Source organism: Cavia porcellus, unplaced genomic scaffold, assembly GCF_034190915.1.
Source record: "Cavia porcellus strain 051 isolate PalLab524CR breed Dunkin Hartley unplaced genomic scaffold, mCavPor4.1 scaffold_12, whole genome shotgun sequence".
In the NCBI taxonomy this organism is placed as follows: Eukaryota; Metazoa; Chordata; class Mammalia; order Rodentia; family Caviidae; genus Cavia; species Cavia porcellus.
The window spans coordinates 48,892,960-48,916,649 of NW_026947495.1; the positions used below are offsets into that span (position 1 = coordinate 48,892,960).

General features: G+C 37.4%; 1 protein-coding gene and 1 long non-coding RNA gene across 7 annotated transcripts in view; one reads left to right on the plus strand and one right to left on the minus strand.

Moving 5' to 3' along the window:
• Pla2r1 (phospholipase A2 receptor 1) overlaps positions 1-23,690 on the minus strand; it is a 135,063-nt gene that overhangs the window by 32,459 nt on the left and 78,914 nt on the right. For all 6 annotated transcript variants that reach the window (XM_063259143.1, XM_063259144.1, XM_063259142.1 and 3 more), the window contains exons 12-17: positions 11,476-11,678; positions 8,570-8,715; positions 4,561-4,645; positions 2,388-2,520; positions 1,794-1,829; positions 1,019-1,176 (exon numbers count right to left, since the gene is read on the minus strand). In XM_063259143.1, coding sequence (XP_063115213.1) covers positions 1,019-1,176; positions 1,794-1,829; positions 2,388-2,520; positions 4,561-4,645; positions 8,570-8,715; positions 11,476-11,678 — 761 coding nt within the window. The remainder of the gene's footprint in view (positions 1-1,018; positions 1,177-1,793; positions 1,830-2,387; positions 2,521-4,560; positions 4,646-8,569; positions 8,716-11,475; positions 11,679-23,690) is intronic.
• LOC134478294 (uncharacterized) lies at positions 1,158-22,054 on the plus strand. Its single transcript, XR_010050807.1, has 3 exons — positions 1,158-1,290; positions 15,466-15,689; positions 21,075-22,054. It is a non-coding gene; the product is annotated as an uncharacterized LOC134478294 (long non-coding RNA).

The following is a 23,690-nucleotide window of genomic DNA, read 5'->3' on the forward strand; positions in this document are numbered from 1 at the left end:
TAAAACACTATAAGGCTTGTCTAATATGAGATCAGTCTTCAACTAGATTAACAGCACTGGCTATGACTTCTAAAACTGTTAAACCCACGAGGCTTATGACTCCTTGAATGGAAGGTATCAACTCCACCATCCCCCCTGCCTTCCTTCTTCCCAAACACTAGGAAATGAATTCAAAGAGGCATAAGACCAGGTTTGTGGCACACACTTGTAATCTTAGCACTCTGGGAGCCAAGGAAGGAGGATCTCAAATTCATATCCAGCTTGAGTAATTTAACAACTTAGTGAGATTCTATCTTAAATCCTCTCAAAATGAGAACAAAACAAACCAATTAGAAAAGGACTAGGAACACAGCTCAGTGTGCACAAAGGCGCACAAAGGTTTTGGGTTCATTCCCAGTACTGGGGAAAAAAGCAAACTCAAACCAAAACCAGACCAAACCAAACCAAACCAAACTCCTAGACTGGTGGAGAGACAAGACCTAGGAAGGTTCCCTGGATGGTTTAAACTCTGCTGGAAAGGTCCTTGTTCCTGTCTGAGATGGAGCTGACAACCACAGAGAGGTTAGACGTAGCATTTTGGCATAATGTGGACTCTGTTCCTTTGTGGCTCGGACTCTGCTGCTCCTCAGTCACGGACAGCACAGCGGAGAGCCTTCAAATGACTTTATGAGTCATGTGGCCCGGGTTCCTGGCCAAATCTAGCCACTTAGTTGCTGTGTGACCAAGTTATTTTAACTTCTTCCTTCTCTGCAAGATGTACTAATAATAGATTTTCCACAGAGAGCTCAAAATAAAGTCTTCTTATCGGCCCATTTTTTGCTATTAAAGGTGAAGAAAAGTAAAATGACTGGGCAGTGGACTAAACAAATCTCTCATTTTCTCTTAATCTCTGTAACAGCAAGAAGAACAAGTCTCAAAAATCTATCGCACTTATGAAACCTGAATGTGTGAAGTTAAGTTTAAAAACAGTGCAGAAGGTGTTAAGCTGATTTTCTTATGGTGAATTGTATTCAAGTACCAATTTTATTTTGCTGTGAATGAATTCTTGCTCATGTGCAGAATGAATTGTGAGAAGATCACCACGCAGCCAGCCACAGACAAACTCAAAGGAAGCCCATTCTGAGTCATGGGTATAAAAAAGGTACTCTGCATCTTGATAAAAGAGCCAGGGCGCATCTGAAAGAAAAATAAATGATGCCAATGGTTGCAACACTAAGAAGAGAAAGAGGGGTTGAAGGGAGAAGAAGGAAATTGGAAAAAAGAAGAAGCAGCAAAGTATATTATGTCCAGGTACAAAGTGTCTATGATGAGTGTATGTAAACCTATAATGCATATCTATAATGTACCAGTCAAATTTTAAAAAGATATAATGCAGGCTGAAGTAAGGTAGGTTATGACTGAACTCAATTTTAGTCTGGTCACTTAACATTAAAAAGACATACAAGTACATACATATATGAATATGTACAGAGACATGTACACATTTAAATAAACATGTAATTTGTTTATTTTCCTTGTTCTATCTCATATAAGAAAACTTTACTATTATTCAAAGGTCAGACAGATATATATTGTGAAGCTATGTCAAGAAAAAGGAGTTAAACTATGATATTGGTCATCAATCATAATGAGGGCTCATTTTATAACTATATTTATTTTCAGTGTTAATTATTGATTTATTAACTTGAATAAGTTATCTCCAGATTGACACGAAACACTCAATTAGGAGAATGTGAGAATAAATAGCATATAGTAGCGCTTATATGGTATAGAACTAGGAATTTGATAATTACCGTATTGATACCAGGATGGAATGTTGGGTCTCACATCTGCAAAGTGAAAGCAAATGACCTTTACTGACCTTTATTCATAGGTGCACTGTCACAATTACTTCAACTCTAAGCATACTATTCTGTATTTCATCTTTAAGAAAAACATTTATTTAAAAGGAAAATACTCCGTGCTGTTTGGAAGCATACTTGAAGAGGATTCTCTAGAGAGGTTTCTGATAAAAGAAAGGACAGGAATACTTGCTGAGGACTTACTGTGTGTCACACACCATGTTTCCACTTATTCAATGAAGTCATTCTGTTCACTTCTAATGTCAGAGTGGTGTTACATTTTGACTATATTTTCACAATAAGTATTCTGCAATGTTAGCTAGTTACCTTTATTTCCAATGAATTAACTTTGCATACTGGGCTGGTACAATTTTCTTATTTCCCTATGATATATTGTTTAGTAAAAGGGTACAATGTTGTTCATCACGCATCTTGCTGGATTACAGTTCAGGGTGCTTAGATTTTGAATCTGGTAACTCTTCTTTTGGGAAAATGCTACCCATTTAGAAATCAAACATGTAATAATGATCTTATCAACATGTTTACCTCTTGGAATTTTGCATATCCATTCATGTTTGAAATCACAATGTGAGGGCAGCAATGTTTTCTTTGCCTTAAACACAGCACAATTTCTTGCCTCTTCTCCAAAATAATTATTGTCTAAAAATGAAGAGACAACCTGCAGCAGATGAAGTTCATTACTCCTTAATGATAATCCTCCATAACAAGTTTTAAAAGTTCAAAAAAGGCATCTACACATAAACTATTATAGATTTCTAGAGAAAGCTTCAGAAATATCTCCATGTCATTCCAGTTAAAGGTTGTTTCACATTTGTGAAGAACAAGCAAATTAGTATTTAGCATCCCCCCCCCACCTTAAACATGCCTTTTCTTTCTTTTTTGGTACCAGGGATTGAATTTACTACGACTTCATGCTTGTCAGGCAGTGCTTACACTACTCAGCTAAATCCTCAGCCAAGCATGCTTGTTCTAAAGAGGTAGACTATCGCAGAAGGAAGAAATGAGATGCATTTCATTATTGCAAACTTGTGAACTTGCTTTATTTCCTAACTAGCAAGATTAGTCTACCTCTGGGATCCTGGGTAATTTAGAGGCTCTGGTAGATACTAGATCTTTAATATTGATTTTTTTACATATATGCTGAGTTTTTAGTTTCTAATATCCAAATTCTAAGCCACAGTTAGCCTTGTAATCAATAACTAAACACTTTCTATGAATGATCACATAACTCCCATAGTAGGTGTTCTGAATTGTCAGTCTTTTCAATTGTGTAATAATTACCCAACAGAAAAGTGAGTAGATGGGCCACAAGTAAAATTGGGCTAAAAATTTGAGAAAAAAAAGAGGGTATTTTGAAACCATTTATACTCCTCCTCAAATGTGTACACAGTCATACAACAGTTCATCTAACATAAAAATTATATCTGTGGATTCAGAACATAGTGCAGATTTGAATTCATTTTATACAGGAGTGGTGAGGACCTCAGTTCATTGCCTCATAGGCTGATTCTCATTATTCTGAACCTAGTTATCTATTTCTCTACTATTACCAATTACTAAAACAAAACTAAGTACTACCACATTGGGTTTCTCGAGTGCTATATCGTCTTTAATGCCTCTTCCATTCTGAGCTTTGTTTTCATCACTAGCCCAGGGGCTAGGTGTGCATGAGGAGCTCTAAGATCTTTCTTGTTGTACTTCTGACACCCTTTTCAAACAAGCTATCTTGGATTGAAGATGTTATAATCATTTTTATCTAGCACATCCCTATCATTACCTTTGCTCACATTAGAATCATAGAAATTTATATGCTGGCCAGAAGTGTGAACCCCATCTATATAATGGGCTTCAATATATGCTACAGGCTCTACATTAAATTTGGGTACTAATATTTTGCCATCCAGGACATTGTGGCTTTGGTGTCTGACAACCTGTGTGTAAATCCTGGCTCTTCTCTATTATGTTAGGCAAACTACTTATTATTCTGCTGCCCACTGCCGTGAGCTGTAATGGCATCTTGCAGGAGAGCATGCAGTTCAGTTGCATGGAGCAATGTGAGGGCTCAGTAAACATTATATGCTCATTGAAGGCTCTTACTGGAGCCCTGTTTCACAGGGGAAACTTCATAACTTGATTTTGCACATGCCCACAGATGGCCCTCATTTCAATCTGGGATATTGCTTCAGTGTTTTACAGAAGTTTGCAAGTATGAGGTTGACAGAAAAGCAAGACTTATTTTTTCTTTCTGGAACAATTTGCTCTGGTAGAGGTGACCTTTCTAAGGCTGGCATTTCTGTCCCTTTAGAGTAAAAATAGCTCTCCAGAATGTTCTTCTTTTCTCAGTGACATGGGCAAGGGCCACATGCTCATATGATCAGGCAGCATGTAGGAAAGGGAAGGGAGGGTAAATGAAGTGCTGTTTTAGAGAATAGCTGCTTTTCTGTCAGATGCCTGTTCATGCTTGAGATGGCTGGAGGAATTTTTTGGAGATTTTTTTCTTTTCAGGATGTGGCAATAGTATCAGAACAATCTGGTTAGCAAAAGTTTTCCAGGACCTTGACAAAATAACTCAGTACAAAGGTCTAGTTTTGCCATGGGAGATACGGTCATTACTTCTAGGGTCTCTTGGTCAGTTTAGCAATGGTCCTAGGGCCACGTTTTCAATGCATCTCCTTTGGTCTAGTTTGGAAATACTTACCGGAGTTCCATCTGACCATTCCCAAGAACCCATACTCAGAGGATTTCTTTTATTAAATCCAATCCAGAACTGCCTTTCTTCTGTCCTAGGAAGAAAAGAAACATACACTTTGCCTTTCCTGTCAAATTCACAACATTATACCAGAAGTTCAAAAAAATCTTTGAATTTGTGTTTGCAGGAAACAGCTGATGCTACTGGCATGACTGATCAAATTAACAGAATTTTATTTGTCATTTTTATATGTAAAACTCTCTGCTATGAAATGAATGAAAGAAGATTTAGATTCACATTTTGTTTCTCTTGGTTTGTGTGGCTTGATCATCAGTGATGCACAGCTGGGGAAAATCAACTTATACTGAGAATACGAGTTTCACATCTGGAATGGCAACGCCTTTCAATCAGGACATGGACACATGAAAACAGGTTGATAATAAGTTTTGAGACAGTTTTTCCCAAGAGGATTTTTTACTACTTTAATGTTTAGTTACTACTTTGCTACACTATTCACATTACTTTACTGTGCTTTGATTGGTTGTTCTTTTTCAAATGTTCATGTAGTCTCTGAAAGTTAATCACCATCATTCCCATTTAATAAAGGTACACAGTAGGCTTGGGGTTTTTTCAGATCCCAATATAAATAATTCTGCTGCAAATAAGCCTGGACCATGGTAGATTAACTTCTGCAGTCACCATTGGTTTAGAGTTGGCAAGAAGCTCCACAGAGAATCATCTTCCCTCCGGCTAGGCCCAGGACAAATATGTCAAATCACAGAGTACTCAATAAATCAAGCAATAAAGTCTAATTGTACAATGAACCATCTCACTAAGACAATTTTCTGAGAATAATTTTGAAGAATTAAACATTTAAGAGATTCAGAAGACATGATAGATGCTTTATTTTGCTTAGTGCAGAGAAGCAAGCCTATTCTGAAGCACCACTTCTCAGATATTTGACCTAATCTGCCTAAGTGGTATGAATTAAAGTCAATATAACAGAAAGTTGGAGTCATCACTGGTGCCTGGTTTGTCACTGTTGTGATGAAACCTTACATACAAAGTTTTGAGAAGCTGGAAATGACCACCTTAAGGTTAAGTCAGGTACTTTAATCTCCACAGCACAAGCTGGACATCCACCTCATGCTTCCTGGGCTGAGAATTTTTTATTTCTTTCTCCCACTTTATTTGGAGTTCATTTTTCCTGCAATATACTAGCTCATAGAAGACAACTTTATGTTCTTTTTGGCAAATTTCCTAACATTGTATGATTTAAAAATAAACACACACAAAACATAACTGAATTCCCCAGGGAGTTTCGGCAAAAAATAAAACATGTATTATACAGCTGAAGATTAGATGCTGAAGATCAATAATTTGATAGATGCTTAGTACTACATATGTAAACAGAAATGACATAGTGATATTTGATCTTTTTAAAATTCTTTTTTTGTCTTTTTCTTTTTTTTATTGGTACCGGGGATCGAACTCACGACTGCCTGCTTGCAAGGCAGGCGCTTATGCCGCTGAGCTAAATCCCCAGCCCATGATATTTGATCTTAAAGAAACTGGGAGGTAGTTTGCATGTGGTTGTTTCAAGGGCAAACCTCACTAAAATGTAAGGGCAGATTATGCAAGGGGCTAAAGAAATAAAGCAAAGCATGACTTGGAACAATGGAGACTACCTCCATCCTTTGCACCTGTGGCTCTCTACCTGGTTAAAAATATAAAATTAAACAGGAAATTTCCTACACATTATCCTGAGAGAGTCTGATTTCAGCGGCTCTTCTGTGGGACCAGAGGGCTCTGTGTTAAAGGTGTCCCAAGCCAATGTGATCAGACATACTCTGGAATTGTAGCTTCAAGACAACATTTCTTGTATAGACTAGAAGTTCCAGGGATAGTCTCAAGAAAATGTAGGGGGCAATTTTTGAAGTCAAAGAGCTTCCTTCTAGAAGCCTTCACAATATTATAATACTATCCTACTCCATAACAAATTTTCAACATTATACATGTTGTGTAATCACATTTTTTTTTTTTTTGGCTTTTTCGTTTTTACCGGTACCAGGGATCGAACTCACGACTGCCTGCTTTCGAGGCAAGTGCTTATGCCACTGAGCTAAATCCCCAGCCCCAATCACATTTGACCCTGTACTCTTTTCCCCATGAAATACATCTTGGAACTCACATGTGGAGATATCATTAACACTTTCACTTTTAAGTCATTTTTTGTAAATGCTAAAGATGAATAACTTGATAGATGTTAGATAATAACTTTAATATGGGAGTGTTCCACAAAATATGTGTGGTGAAGACCAAGATTTTCCTCAAAATAAAAAAAAAAAAAAACAGGTCTGGATGTTCTTTGAGAGTTGGGCACGTGTTCTATTGGGACTGCAGATTTCTTGAGCTTGGTGCACCTTACCTGGTACTATTATAGGTGGCAAAGTTACATAGAAATTAATATACGGTCAGAGAAGGGCTGGGCTTTCAAGGAAGTCAGAAGAAGAACAGACATCAGAATTGTCACTGGAAGCATATTATTATATTGAAGCCAAGCTTACAGGTATGCCTCCCTAAAGAAGCAGTAACTTCGAATTATATTGTAATTAGCATCACCTGGTTCCGGAAGTCCAGATAGGCACCAGTGGCCCAGGTGGATGAGCAGATCATCCAAAGCTATCCTTTCCCAAAAATGCCTTTGCTCTTTCCATGTACCCTCGCTATGTGACCCACTTCCTTACTGGATCAATATTAGCTAAGCAGTTATACTTGTAATTGTATAGGTTGGTTGTAGTTTGGCCCATGTTGTCCCAACATAGGACTTTGCTACATAAATGACCCCTGACAAAGGGCTTCAGTAGCAACCCAGTTCCAGAACCTCTCATATTTTTCAGGAGCTATTCCTGATCCTCAGTAAACTTCTCCAACTCTTAACCTCTACGGTCCTTTGAAATTTATTCTTTGATTTCAGAGGACATGAACTCTGTGTATCTGACATGTAGCAGGTTGGGAGTTACATTTTCTTCTATAGCAACATTGTATTTACTTTCATTAAATAAATATATGGAGCCTTGGAAGTATGTTATCCTTAGACCACATTTTCCGGGTAGGATTTTGCCAGTTGGTTCTCCAACCAGCTCCACATGTACTATAAATGTAACTGTTCCAAAAAAGATTCTCCCAAAGTGCATACTGGCTGACAAGAACATCCAAAAGGCCAGGTGGTGGGAGGACCTATGAAAAGGAGAAGTAGTGGCTGCTTTTAAATACTTTAGAGTACAACACACTTGATCTGCACTGCTCTAGCTACAGACTGAGGGTGATAGGTTTCTGGCTTACTGGAAAATTGATTTTTGAAGTCAGTTTCCACAACAGAATGGGTTTTCTCCCAAGCAGGGACATTCTGAAACAGGAAGAAATTATGTAGATGTTGAGCGAATTCCACTGTGGTGGAATATGGCGAATCCCTGTTTGGGGCAGGAGTTAACTCAGAACCTTAGATTTCTCCCAACTTAACTTAATTGAGTTTCTAACTCTATGGAATTGGAGAGTTTACAAAAGTACAAAGAGACACCAATAAGTGAATGCTTGATTTTTCAAATGTAAAATTGGTTTGGCTCTTTTTTAATCACTAGAGTTTTCTTTAAACAAAATCTTAAATGAGCTCCCAGAAAACAGAAAATAATTAGCAGTGGCCCTGGTTGGAGCTGATCTGACGAGTCAGCAAGTAGGAACCCAAGCTCTCTAGCCATCTGCTCCCCTGCCTAGGACCTTTGGAATCATCAGATAGCACTTTAAAAACCACCAAGTGAAATAAACATTGGAAATTTTTTTGTACCAAGGATCAAACTCATGACCTTGCACTTGCCGAGCAGGTATTTATCACTAAGCAAAACCTCCAGCCTCCAAATATTGGAATTTAAAACAATGATTTGAGATACTCATCACAAAGATGCCATTACTAAGAGACAGAATATTTAACTATAAGTTGTCAAAATCAACAAGTATTTACCGATTAAATTTAGAATGTAAAAGTTCATTCACAAAATTTTCTTCCTCAATATGGGCAAAGCTTGCAAGATGAGCTCCAAATTCTTCACAAAATGCCTCAGCTTCTCTCCATGTTCTTTTTGTCAGGACTTTCTCACTATGAAATACCTGTACAATAAAAGAAAAAATAAGGCCATCATAGATGAGGTATGGATGTTCAAGTCTTCTTAAATAAATAGTAGTATGATTTTCATTCTGTGTGTGTGTGTGTATGTGTGTACGCATGTGCAGTGGGATTTGTTCCCAAGGCCTCTCACATACCAAGCACATGCTTTACCCCCTTACTACTTTATTGAAAGCTTGATCTAACAGAAGTAACATTTATTGAACTAGAGTGTGCCTAATCCTTGTAAAATTATTGGCTCATTTTACCTTCACAACAAATTCATGAAGCGAATGCAATACACAATTTATAAATGAGCTCCTCAAATATTTTCCCCCAGCAAAATCTACCACTGCCATATATTTTTCACTCAGTAACTGTCAAGAGATGGAGAAAATCAGACTAAAAGAGGTTAAAGCTTTCAGGTCACACAGCTACAAACTAGAGCTGGCACTAGACCCAAGATTCTTTGCTTCCAGAACCCCTGGATTTCCATCCCATCAGATTGCCTTCTGACAAATTAGAACCAGATGAATGATCACAAATGAGACTAACTCATGGCAAGTAATGAGAAATGGGGCCTGGGGATTAGGGCAGGTCTTTGGGTTTTAGCTGAAGTGGCAGGTGCTGTGTTCAGCTGTGCCTTAGTTATCTGCTGCTTCTCAGCAAAAAGGTTGAGTGGTGGGTTTATTTTTGGTTTTATTTAAAAGCAAGGTGAGGGACTGAAGACCCAGAGCAACTGATTCTCAATCTTTTCATTTTCATTGCCCAGCACTAAACCTGAACCTCAGAAGCCAGGTAGGTACACCCTATGGCGAGTGTTCACTGGGCTCTGTTTTGCTGAGACCAGAATAAATAGCTTTCCAGGTCCGGTGGAACACAGCATAGCCTTTCCATCTTTTAAATTATATGTCAAAACTTGCCTCCTCTGGGAACCTCTTCTTGAATCAGCCTGAAGTCATAAATCGTACTGCCATGTGCATCAAGCACACCATGCGTTTGTTGACACATCAGAATGATGTATAGTAGAAAAGGCACTGGGCCACGAGTCTCAAGACTAGGGATTTATTCCAACTCTGCTAATAAATAATTGTGCTCGTGGGCACATCATTGCATCTCACTGGCCTCAGTTTACTCATTTCAAAGGTTTAACTTACATTCTGCATGGTAACATCTGAGCCTATGAATGTAATGTAGGATTTTACATGGGCGCCTTTAAATGGAGAGCATGCACAGTTATTTTGTGCCATCTGTGAACTGCAATATCTTCATCTTGCTCTGCACATGTCCAATTACTAGAGAAGAACACTCTCCCAGGACTTAGGAAATCTCTATTTGTAGAATAAACCAAAACAAAACCACAAAACATAAAAACAGTATTAAAAAAAAGTATTCTTGATAAGAAGGTCACAGGAACTGATTTAAATCTAGGATCTAAAGTTGATTTGCAAATAGACATTGCTACAAGGATATTATCTATATGTATATGGACATATACATTTGAGATGAGTGGATTTGTATGTGTGTGTGCTGAGCATCTTTAATCCAAAAATCCAAAATATGAAATGCTCTAAAAATCCAAATACCTTTGCTTTCTGACAGTTCAATGTATAAAACTTTGTCTTATGAACAAAGTTACTAAAATATTGTATAAAATTATCTTCAGTCTATATGTATGAAACCCAAATGAGTTTTGTTTACAGTCTTAAATATCTCCAAGCTATCTCATCATATTTCAAAATCTGAAATCCAAAATACTTGTGGTTTCAAGTATTTCAAATAAGAGACACACACAGTCTTTCCCTCTTTTCATACACACATATATAAACACACATACACATTAACTGAAAGTATTAATTTGTTTGATCATGAGGTGTCAAGGTACAAAAGCTATCCTCAGTAGTAGAATTGTATTAGCCCATAATAAGTACTTTATTCATGGGTTTACAAACAATATTAATACCTAGTGAATGTTGGCCTCATTTATTTGGAATATGCCCAGCACTAAGAACAACCCTGTCTGGGGCTCAGTGTTATAGGACAGGTTTCTAAATGACCTTGGCTGATTTAGTCCTTTCCCCTCCTGATTGTCATAGCTGGACAAGATGTACCAAGGGTGCAACATCTTGAGGTAGGCAGGAACTGTCCTTAGCCTTCAGAAACAGGATGTCTTGCAGTGCTTTAGCCTAGTGACTCAGTGGTGTCTGAGGTATGAAATCCAGTGAGGAGTACCTTTGGAGCCCCGCACTGTGGTGCAGAGTGGGGCACGTGGAGAGTGCTCACCTGAGTGGTTTTCCCGAGTCTTGGAGAATCGGCCCTCCATAGATCCTATGCTTTTTGAAGCTCATCTGTGATTAATCAAGTTGCTTTCCCTGATTTTTCTTAATATTCTTTCTCACTGGATCAGACTCTGGAAGCTGATTTTAGGCCAGGAATTCAGAGCTCTCCCCGACTGATAAGCAGGGCATGAGTGCATGGCTCTCTTCCCGGAATTAATAGTGACACAGAGTATTTCTGCTAATGGACACCAGTATTCATGAAGAGAACTTCAGTGTCACCAAGGATAGGTTGGATTTCCTTACAATTATTTGAATATTGTATAAAATGGAAGGACAGAGAAAGGGAGCAAAAGTAATTAAGCACCTGCTGTGTGCCAGGCACTGTTCTGGAAAAAAAGGGGCTGGAATAAAGGAAGTTTTGAGACACATGGTCAGACTGAAGTAACGTCGGCACTGTAGAGAATGCCTCAGTAACCTCAGTATCACCTTGAAACAACTGGCCAGGCCAGGCTTTGACTCCCACTCCAAATGGCAGGGGTGAAAGGGCCATCTTTCTTCATGTTCTGTCTTCTTCCGCTTTTCAACTGGTTGCTTGCACAAGGACATCGCCTTAAAGTGTGCACAGTCCTTCACTTCCCAGCGACCCACTGGACTGCTTCCTCGCACGGCGACACAACCACCGCTGTAGCCTAAACACAGAAAATGAGCATATTTAATGCCAGATGACTAAAACATTTGTCACTCCAAAGACAGCTCTGTTCAGAGTGCTGAATAACTGACATCTCATAATGAAGCAGCCAGACAAGAACAATAAAGATTAGAAAGGATGTTTTATTGGCACAATTATCTCACTTCTCTTTATCTCTGGAGAAAAGAATAGAAGACGGAAACAAGAGAAAAGAGGCTGCGAAGCTTGAAATTTGGACATTGTCTACGTTTTAGGCCAGATGATGACACACGGGAAACTAGGAGCAGTTCCTAGGTGAAAACTGAAATATCCTCCTAGCTTAGCGCTGTGCTTTGAAATCTCATTGTGAAAAACCAACAATAAACAGTGCATAGTGCTCCTCCTCTGAGAACCAGATTCAACAGGGAAAAATACTTCCACAAGTAATGGATTCAGAGATACCAGGTACGCAACACAGAACCAATCTGTGAGCCATAAACCGTGGGAGAATGCGATAAATTCTTGAGATGGGAAAAAACCTCTCGGGACAGGAACAAGGGCAGTCAGCAGGGAAGGGAATGGTTTCTGACTTAGAAAGTGAAATACACAGCTCCCCTCCCCGCCTCTCAGTGTGAAATATTGGGAAAAGTAATAGGCTGTGTAGTTATAGACAAAATTTCACCTTTTTTTGTACTTGATGAACACTGTGGAAAAAGAAATATATTTTCCCACAGAATTAGTTGAGAGTTAAGATTCTTAATTTTCTAAAAAAAAATTATACAACTTATAAGACAGTTAAAAATAACCCTTCAAATTTCAGTGAAAAATAGTGGGAAATAGACCTACTGTAAAAATAGAAAAAATTTTAAATAAAAATGAGATTGGTTTTCTTGAACCTAAGGTGACCAGTCAATAAATTTGAATTGACATTTGACAACCACAGAAAATTATTCATCTAAAACATGCCTGGGTACGCTGTTTATTAGCTGTTACAGAGAAAGGACAAAATAAAACAACACTTAGTTTAGTGAAACACAGCTGCATAAATAATCCATTGCAATAAATATAATTGTGAAATGCTTTATTAAAGATGTGTTCAAAGTTCAGAAGAGGCGATGGTGTTTGCTTGGAGGGATCAGTAAGGGATTTGGGGGAAGTGATATTTGATTTGAGTTTTGAATGAAAACAGGATAAAGTTTTCAGAGTTGGTTTTAAAAAAAAAAACAAATTAAATCAGAGGAAGCTATTGAAGTCTTGTGACATTTCTGCACCTAGAGATACTTTTAAAAATGTAGTTACTTAGTATTAAATATTTACTTTGCATAATTTCCATTAAAATAATAGTTTCAACTTTTTAAAATATATCAGTTAAGTGGACCTTATCTTTTTCAACCATATTTTGATTATATTACGCTCACCGAAAGAATTAAAGAGAGGGAAAATGCATAGTACTAGTGAGAAGACAGAAAACAGAAAACTTGCAAAGAACCTCTCTGGAGAAATGGAACAGAGAATGATGTGAAAAAAGAAAAATCAAAGAGCTAAAGAACTCATGTTTATGACTTCAGTAATCTTGGGTGCACAATTAATGTTAGGCACTGAACATCATGGTGAGAAGACAGTCCCTATTCACAAGAAATTAACAGTCCTGCATGCACATGTGTTAATGCATCAAAAAGACAAACACAGGTGAAACTGAACAGCTGCAAAAGAAGAGGCGTCCTAAGCATGGCTCAGAGAGAGCAAAGAGGAGAGGGAGAGAGAGAGACAGAGACAGAGACAGAGACAGAGACAGAGACAGACACAGACAGAGAGACAGAGACAGACAGAAAGAGACAGAAAGAGAGAGACAGAGAAAGAGACAAAAATGGAGAGAGAGTGCTGGTACATACAGGGTTATTAGATATCTCCATTGGCCCAGAATACCTAGTTAGACACTCTTGCTTGATTCCTTTGTTTTTCCTATGAAGCATCCCCTAAAAAGTCCATTTATGGCACAGCCTCCTAGAAAGGACGAATTTAGGCTCCAAATTAAGTCCCAGAACAAATACTTAGTAATGTGAAACTTGAACAGGTTAATCACCATAAGACTTGTTTAAAATACGGATAATATTTTCTTGTCATGAGTTTTCATGAAAAATCAAATGAAATAATGTATCCAAAAGCACCCCATAAGACAGGAAGAAAAAAGTCACCGCTAAGATCTTGCTTTTCTCTTTAGGGCTGTTTTCTTTACAAAGCCTGGGATTTTGTGCCCACAGTCCTGCCTGCATGCTGAAAGAATCTTTTAAAAAGATCGAATCAGCAAGTTTAAAATGTAATACAATTTTTGTTGGTCTTGCATTTTGTCTTACTTCCCCATATCAGACGATGATTTAATAGCTTTGGTTTTAGATGCTATAGATATTCAACTCATCTTCATTAGTGTGGAAGGAGATGTTTGTGTACCACCCGAAGACGAAAAGTGCTCCGAGTGTTACTGGTATTCTAAAATGGTTAACTTAATGGAAAATTTGACCCAAATTTTAGAGTCTCAGCCCCAAAGAAGTAGTAAAGTGGTATAATAAAGGGAGGCAGGGCTAAGGGAGATATAAACCAAATTTATAAGCCAATTCGTGGGGATGCTTGCAAAGCCAAATATAAGGGTAAGGATATAGGGAAGAGCGGAGGCAGCTCTTCTCCCAGAAAATGCGTTGTTGTATTTGGTAACTCGCTGCCCACTGGAGAAGAAACTATCATCCTTTTTCTCAGTAGTGACCGTCACATTTCAATCAAGCCTCCTTATCTTCCCCCCCACCTATTCTCCTTTATTCTCCTTCAAACATGAATGAGAAAACTTTATGAAATTAACAAATTCTAATTCACTCCTCTAGTCTTTTCCATTTGACAAAATTATCTACTTGTAGAAAATGAACTGAGCTGGGAAAATAGCTACTAAGTCAAACACGTAAGTATAAACCAATCAACCAAACTGATTTGTAGCCTTGGGGGAGGAGGGAACTGTGTTGAGCCTCAATGCCTTTAGACCCAGAATGACAAACCTTTTAGAGATTTCAATGATAGAGAGCCGGCTATGGCACGTGTGCCACAGGTTTGCCAGCACCGCTCTAGACACTTAATTGGCTTGAATCTCTTCAGTTCTTTTCCCATTTCCTGCAACAGCTCTGATTCTCATCACTCAAGTCCTCTATTCTCTCGACCTGCCTTCTCCCTCTTCCTTCTCTCTTTCTCCAGGGAGAAGTGAGGCTCTTCTGGCAGGGGCAGGGAAGTTTCATAGAGTACTGTGCATCTACCAGACACGAGGCATTTTATATAACCTTCCTCAGACCTATCTTCAAAAAATTGTTGAGAGTGTTATAGGTACCTACATTGTGAAGATGGAAACATTGAAGCACAGAGGTTTAGTAACTTGTCAAAGTTCACATAGTTAGTGAGGAATTGATCCAGGATTTTAAACCAGATTTTTTTGAGTTTACTGTGAGACAATACCAAAGTACAGACTATGTGGGCTTTCAATAAAGGGTAGTTGAAGAAATGAATGAATGAATGAGTGAATTCTTTTAAAATTATGCTCCTTTCTCCACGGAGCGCTCTCTCATTCTCCTGGAAGAGTTTCTTTCCCTCATGTGGCCATGGGGTTTGCTTGAAGATCCTCTGTCATATTTTTACCTCGTACGTTGGTTGATTATATGATTATGAAAAGATATGAAAATGTTCAGAGAATGCTTAGAAAGAAACACAGCTGAGTTTGTCCTCGTTACATGGTTCATTTCAGAACTCTGATGAGCCTTATCAATTGTTCTGTCTAGACATGTGCTGACCTGACAGGGCTTTTGGTCTTTACTATGTGTAAGGCCCTTGCAAGAAAACAAGCCTGACTTGATCTACTGAGATCCAGTTTTCCTTGTTCTTGGAAAATTTCTACTGACTTGGAGCAACTGGGAAACTGTGTCCTTGAGATGACCTCTGAGTGAAACATGCCTGTGAATTCAACCTCTCCATCTAGGAATGGACCTTTGCTAGAGAGCTTATGGTGAGCATAAAATAATGATCTCAAGTAATTTCTTCCTCTATTTAGACTTGTATGAAGAGTTCGCACAACTCAGAAAAGCTTTTGTAATGTCTCAACAAATACGGACTCACCTATTTTCTTTTCCATAGATTAACCTGCACTTATACTGAGTCCTTTAATGTAAGTACAAATTTTCTACATACAGTATTCGCTTCTCCTTGGATGAGACACTAATTTATCATCTTCCCTTTTAATCAGTGACAATGGTCATTTTGTATCAAACTCATGTTTCCAGTTCTACCTAGATATTTTACTTCTCTCAAAAAATCAAGGACCATAGAGGTCTTTTGTTTCTCTCTCTCTCCCTCTCTCTCTCTCACTTGCTCTCTCTCTCTCTGTATGTGTGTGTGTTTTTGTTTCATAAAAGTAGCAGAATTTTTTGGTATCTTGAGAACAGAGAATTTTGGCTTGAAAGAAAGGAAATATGGATAAAAGACAGGTTAAGTAAAACTCTGGTCCTGAATTTGAATTTAAAGTACCAATTTGAACTTAAGTGTTTCATCATACACACATACGCCATGCACACAACCTTTTCTAAATCTATCTACTAAAATGACCAAGAAACAAAAACTCTCAACCAGAGAGCACCCATATGCCCAGACTCTGTATAGAAATAGTACCATTTCATCTCAAAAAGATAGATGACTCAAGATCTCAATTTATGTCTTGTCACACCAGATGGCAAAAATGCTACTAAAGGCTACTGGTGTCATATCATAAAGATGTAGGAAGTAGTTCTTACAGAGATTCCTTTCATAATGATGGGGCAATTTGAGTACTGAAAAGGATAACTGAATAAATTAAAATACATGGAATATGTTTAAGATGATTACTTCATAGTAATGCTAAGAAAAAAAAACCTGGTCTTCTAATTGATCACTGTTGAAGGCTACGGAAGGCTAATGAAGACACAATCATTTTGAAAACTGCAAAGAGAAAGTACTAAGCATGTATTGTAGCTTTCCATGAAAACCATATGCAAAGTAACAAGATATTGATCAGAGGGAGTTACTTCTTTATGGAAATATTCCGGCTGTAAGTGAAGAAACTCCTCTCAATGATGGGTTGGATATAAATCACTAGAAGAATGCTTATTTAGCATGTACAAGGTCCTGAATTCAATCCCTAGCTAGCACTGATAAAAAACAAAAACCTCAAAACCTTCTAAAAAATTTCTGGATCTTTGCATTTGTCATCCAGAATTGTTAATAATACAAAAAGAAAATTAAACATTATGTGCTTTAAAACTATCTAAGAGGACGGGGGGATTCAGCTCAGTGGCATAAGTGCCTGCCTTGCAAGTGCACAGTTGTGAGTTTGATCCCCAGTATCAAATCAATCAATCAATCAATCAATCAATCAGTCAAACTATCTAAGAAATAAGTCTATAAAACTTGATTTTAATCAGATTTCTGAGTCTAAATTTTTAAGAGTAAAAATGTTGATTCTATGGAAAATAAAAAGAATAGAGCATGATGGGGATGCAATTGATAATCATAAAACTTAAGAAACTTTGAAAGACAAACAATTCATTTAGGTCAACAAATACATTTTAAGAAAAAGAAAAGTTGGGGTTAGAAACCCTAAATTTCAAGATAAACTTTAGGAGATTTATTAATTGATTGCAATGAGTGAATTTTATTTTGATCTTGATTCAAACAAACTAAAATTCATATGTAATATTTATAATATGTAAGGGTCACTAGGAAATTTGTGTATTAACTAAAGATTTATAATGTTATGGATTTACAGTTAATTCCTTTCCGTTCTGATAATTATATTCTCATATTTTTAAAAAGGAAGTCCTTTTTGGAAATCATACTGAAATACTGTGGATGAAACCATATGATATCCAGGATCCACTATGAGAAGATATGGGGAGTGGAGGGGAACAGCTGAAACAAGATTGGCCGTGAATCGATCATCGCTGAGATGTGGGGATGGACACATACTAGCTCATTATACTATTTGATAAGCATAGTACAAAGTTGAAAAAGATGATAGACCTATGGTTCCTACAGAGGTTGCATAGTTTACTGGTGACTTAGGAGCAGAGTCATGGCTGAGTTTATAAAAAGCTGCAGGCTTCCTGTTCAGTGGTCAATTCATAAGGTCAGATTATGCTGGATTAAGATCCTGACATGGGGCAGAAACTAAAGGATTCTTTTGTGACAGGCAGGAAAGAAAATGCAATTTAGGGCGGTGTTTCTACAAGCTGAAATTTAAAAGAAAAAGGGAAACACAGGGGCTTTTATGTTGCTATTTTCTTCAAAAAAGATTTACATTTTCATCTTATGCAGAGACAATTTACTCAATGTCAATCAGCATGAGCAGCCAAACTGAGCATCATGGCATTATTTTTGCTTCAGGGAAAAGAGAAAAATAGTAGTGCCACTCAAATAAATTACAGCAGAAACTTATCAATGACAAGGAGCTCTGCTTCAATTCCAGATTTTAGACAACTGAATATGCCCTAAGGAAGTTAACATTAAAAACCAAAAATTTTTTCTACTCAAAATGCATTAATTTATTTTGACAGGTATAGACATCTGTAACAAAATTCCAAAGTAGAAACAGTACCTGAGCATTTATTTATTTATTTATTTATTTATGCGGTATAGTGTGACATAGAACTTTATGGTTTCCTTCAATTTAATACAATTCATAGATCTATAGAACAAGAAGATTGTTCTCTTAAGTGAACTGCGATATATCTCAATTAGAGCTATGAAAAAAACCATCATTTTCTAAACAAACTTCCTAAGTGATGTTTGGCACACAAAAAGATCTAATTTGTCTTAACTTCACTGTGCACGAATTTTTGTATTTTTATTGAGAAACTAAAATCCTTCTTGCAAATTTAAAACATGCAAAATAAAGTGGAAAATACAGAGTTACCATATTGCCACTTTTTCTGACCTTCTATGTGATCTCCTTTGTTTGTAGATGTCATATACTGCAAAGGCACATTCGTTACGTGTGATAACCTACAATGACATATCACAGCCACCCAGAATCCCTCTTATCTCTATCATTCATTTACTTTATACAGAAACCTGTATGTCAATAATATTATATTATTGATATATATTAATACTCATATATTCTTTATATATTTATTTAATATGTATGAATATATTTGAGTATATTGTGGCTATGATTATTTTGAATATCTTGTTATCTGTTGCATCAATTAAGAATAAGGAAAATACAGGTTTTTATTTTACCTTCACTTACTCATTCTCCAGGGTGCTTCTTTTCTTTATGCACATCTGTGTTTCTATATCATTTCCTTTCCCGCTGAAGAGCTTCATTTAATGTCTTGCAAGGCAGGTCTACTGGGAACAAATTCCCTCTATTTTATTTGCGTGATAAAGTCTTTAATTCACCTTCATTTTTAAAGGATAATTTAACAAAGTATGAATTCTAGGGTTTTTTTCTCTTAACACTGTAAATATTTCACACTATTCTTGTCTGGCTTACCTAGGTCCCTTTCCTCTTTCTATCTCTCTGTCCCTCTCTCCTTTCCTCTTTGGCTTCCTCCTTCCTGTTCTCTCTCTTTCTCTCTCTCTCTCCCCCAGCCCCTCTCTCTAATACTGGAATTGAACTAGGGCTCTAGTGCTGAGCTGATTACCAGCCCTTTTTATTCTTTACTTTGAGACAGGGTCTTGTTAAGTTGCCCAGGACTCAATCTTGTGGCCCTTCAGGATTACAGGTGTGAACTACCATACCTGGCACTGTTTATAAAGTTTCTGAGGAGAACTAATATGTGATTCTTACCTTTGTTCTTCTATAGGCAAGATGTTTTCCACCTATGGATTTCTTCAAGAATATTTGTTCATCATTTTCTGAAGTTTGAATATGATATACCTATGTCTAGCTTTAGGAGACATTTATTCTGCTTGGTGTACTCTGGCTTTCTGGATCTCTAGTTTGGGATTTAACATTGATTTAATATTTTTTTTCCTTAGTGGGGATCGAACTCACAACCTTATGTTTGCCAGCCAGGTACTCATGCCACTAAGCTAAATCTCTGGCCCAATTAATTCTTAGTTATTGCTTCAAGTAGTGTCTGCGTTTCTTTCTTTCTTTCTCCCTTATCCTAATATTCCCATTACAAGTATTTGTACATACTATATAGTTGTTCCACAGATTTTGGATATTCTTGTCTGTTTTGTTCAATCTTTATTTCCACTTCGTTTTTTGGTATGGGTATTTGTATTGTCATATCCTCAAGCACAGAGCTTCTTACACCAGCTACATTCAGGTTACTAAGCCCACTGAAGGCCTTCATCTGTTCTGTTATAGTGTTTCTAAATTTCTAGCATTTTTTCTTAGAATCTCAATCTCTGCTTACATTACCCATCCGTTCTTACATATTATCTATTTTTCCATTGCAGCCTTTAATGTATCATATTAATTATAATTTTTAAAAATTGTTTGTCTGATAGTTCCAATACTCCAGCCCTCTGATTGGATCTGATGCGCACCTGTCTCTTCAAATCTTGTTTCTTTTGTCTTTTTATATGCTCTGTAATAATTTTGCTGAAACATGGACATGATGTACTTGGAGCAGGGGACTGGAGGAACTACGCTTCTCGTAATGTGGTGGCAAGAGGTGGGCAGGGGGAGGTTTCCATCTGTGATCAGGTCTCAGTCTTCTAATGAACTTGTGCCTTTGGATGGTGACTTTCACTAGCAAGAGCTTCTCAGCTGTTTTATGTTCCAAGGAAGGGTCCTTGGAACAGAGTGACTAGCGAAAGCTGGAGCTGGTATTTCCCTTTTCCCAGAAAGGTTAGACTCTAAATAAACTCCAGCGGGTCAGTTTCTAGGGAAACTGTTTCTCATGATGTGAGCCTTTGTTATAAGAATGCTAGTGATGGATGGTGGTGTGCACTGTAATCCTAGGTCTTAGGAAGGTTGAGGCAGGAGGATCACAAGTTCAAGTCCATCCTGGACAACTTAGTGGGATCCTGTCTCAAAATACAAAAGAAAAGGCTGGGAACGTAGCTCATTGTGAAGGCTTCAGTTCCCAGGGGGGGGAAAAAAAAAAAAACAAAACAAACAAAATTCCATAAGGGGTTCTTTTTTGCTCCCTCTGCTGGAAACATGAGGGACTTTCTCTGATACTGTGATCATCTGGTAGAGCCCCAGAGAGAGAATTCACAAAAGTGTGCCCCTCATGACTTGGTCCTCTAAGAGTTTTAACTTTCAGAGTTGTCTACACCGAGCGTCCAGCAGGACTTTTAGTTCCAGCCCCAGTGTTCCCACCCCAGCACTGGATCCTGTGGGGCTTCTGCTTGTGATTTTCTGCTACAGTAACGTGTGATTCTTTGTATCCTCCAGGCCATGTCTGCAATTTTGGGGACAGTAATTTGCTGTGTGACCTCATTTCACTGATGGATCTAAGAAGAGTTGTTCATTCTTCAGTTTGTTCAGCTTTTTAATTGTTAGAATGACACACAAGACCCAGAATTGGAAGTGTTCAAAAGTACAAGTATTGAAATCACATAATCAACAGAGAGAATGTAAACAGACTTTCTTTATTTCTGTTTCTGTCTCTATGTCTCTTTCTTTCTCCTTTGAACTTCAGAATGTCTAAGGAATCTATTTAAACATGGCTCATAAATGTAAGGGGATAGGCAATATTCAACCCCCCCTTTAGGCCTTGTGATTTTTGAGACTACTCTCCTTGGTGGCTGACCTGGCTCAGAGCAGGTTAAGAGAGTATAAGTGAGGAATCCCAGAAGGCTAAATATGGTAGTGTGATTTTAAAAATACAGTGAACGTTATTGCCTGGTAATAGCAGAAGGGTAGAGATCGTCAATACAAGAAGCAGTGCATTGCCTTCAGAAACACAAATTTCAAATTGCTTCGTGCACTCAGTAGGCTGTGAGCTACAGGTGAGAGGTGTGTTTTAAAGTGTGCTAAACTTTAAATCATGGATTATGAGTAACATTAACATGAAATTTTATTTCAAGATGTAAAAAACGTGCTCATTGAAACTTGGGTCTGTGGTTGTGATTCTGAGATCAAGGTTCAGAGTTTTCAGTGGAAATTCCCCAGTTTTCCCTATTTAAAAAAAGCACGACAATCAAGATCCAGTATCAAGGTGATGCTGATCATGTTTCTGACTTTGATGGAAATATGTGGGCTGAGTCTGCACCCAGGAACACCACCGTGAACTCTGAGTATTATAAAGGCTAATTAAAATGTTTGAGAAATGATGTATGTAAAAAACTGTTTCATCCTCCATCAAAACAATGTTCTGTGTTATTTTTTTCTTTTGCACGAAAATTTCTGTCAAATAAAAACATTACAGTGAATCCTCATTCCCCTAATTCACTGGATCTGGCATCGTGCTACCATTTAGCTCTTTCCTAAAGTCAAAAAGATGATGAAAGATAAACATTTTGAATCTATTTAGGACATTGACAACAGTGCAACCAAAGACACTCATGAAAGACTTCTAGAACTGCTTCAGAACGTGACAAAAACAATGGAATAAATATGTTCAAAGTAAACACAGTATTTTAGGGGGGATTAACAACAATGTGTCTTGCTGTAATAATTTTTTTAAAGAATGAAACATCATTGTATTTTTTGATCATGTATCATATTCTATCTACTTTTAGGCAAAATCCTAAATTATTTCTCTGTAATAAGGCAGTATTTCTTATTTATAAATAGTATTTGATATTTATATTAAAATATTTAGTATTTATAAATATTAAATGAAATACTACAAGGCAGCAATAGCCTTGTAGTATTTCATTTAATTCCCATAACAATTCTGTGAGGTAGACACTGCTAGTCTTATTTTATGATGAAAAGATATGGGGAGATTAAGTAATTTCCCTCGAATCATATAGCTAGGATTTGAACTTGAGTCTGACTCTATGCTAAGTACCGTGGTGCAGTTCCTTACATGTATTACTATTACCCTATTCAACACTAAATGAAAATGAAAAATAATTTGATGCTAACACTTTCTTGGCCTAAAACTTTCAATAGCTTCCCATACCTAGAGAATAAATAAAAATTCTTTAGTTTGTAATCTTCACTTGAGGTTTCAATATACCTCTCTGGTCCTACCTTTTATACTCTTTTTCAATACCTTGTACCTCAGTTATGTGAAACTACTAAAATCCCCCAAAGATTTTCAACATTTCTTTGGCCCCATTTGTTCACTCATGCTTAGAAAGCTTTGTTTACTGGTGTAGCTACGAAATCCAACTATTTTTTAAATACCAGATAAAATACCACTCCTTCCTTGAACTTTTGTCACTCCAAGGAATTAATCCTTCCTCTTAACTCACAGAGTGCTTTATTTATCCTCCTCTTCTTTTCTCCTTCTTCTTTCTTCTTCTGCAGTCCTAGAGATTGAACCCAGGGCCACTGCAGTTAACTATATCCCTAGTCCTTGTTTGTTTTTCATTTTGAGGCAGGGTCTCACTAGGTCACTAGGTTGCCCACACCAGCTTAAAATTTGTAATCCTCTTGCCTCAGCCTCCCAGAGTGCTGGGATTACTTGTATACCCAGTTTTATTTGCAATTCTTATAACATGTTGCTAACACATGCTTTCCTGTTGCTAGGACTTAAGGTATATATCTCACTAAGATTTATATATTAAAACCTAACACCAAATATAATACTATTGGTAGCTGTTGAAACTGAAATTGAACACATTTGTAGGGCTGTGGCACGGCAGGGCATGGCCACCCCGAGAACAAAGAGATGCTTCAAAGAGCAAGGTAAGATCAGAGCTGAGGAGGATACCTGGCCCCAACTCCAATTAACTAAATAAAGACTGTAGCTGCAACATAGAGATCATTTCATAAAACAGGTCTGTTAAATTAAACATAATCTGTTACTTGGAAAAGTCCTTGAACCACTCCCCAAGGTCTGTTCAGTTTCCTATATTTTCCTCTCTAACCTCTTCCTTGTTTGAAAAATTAAAT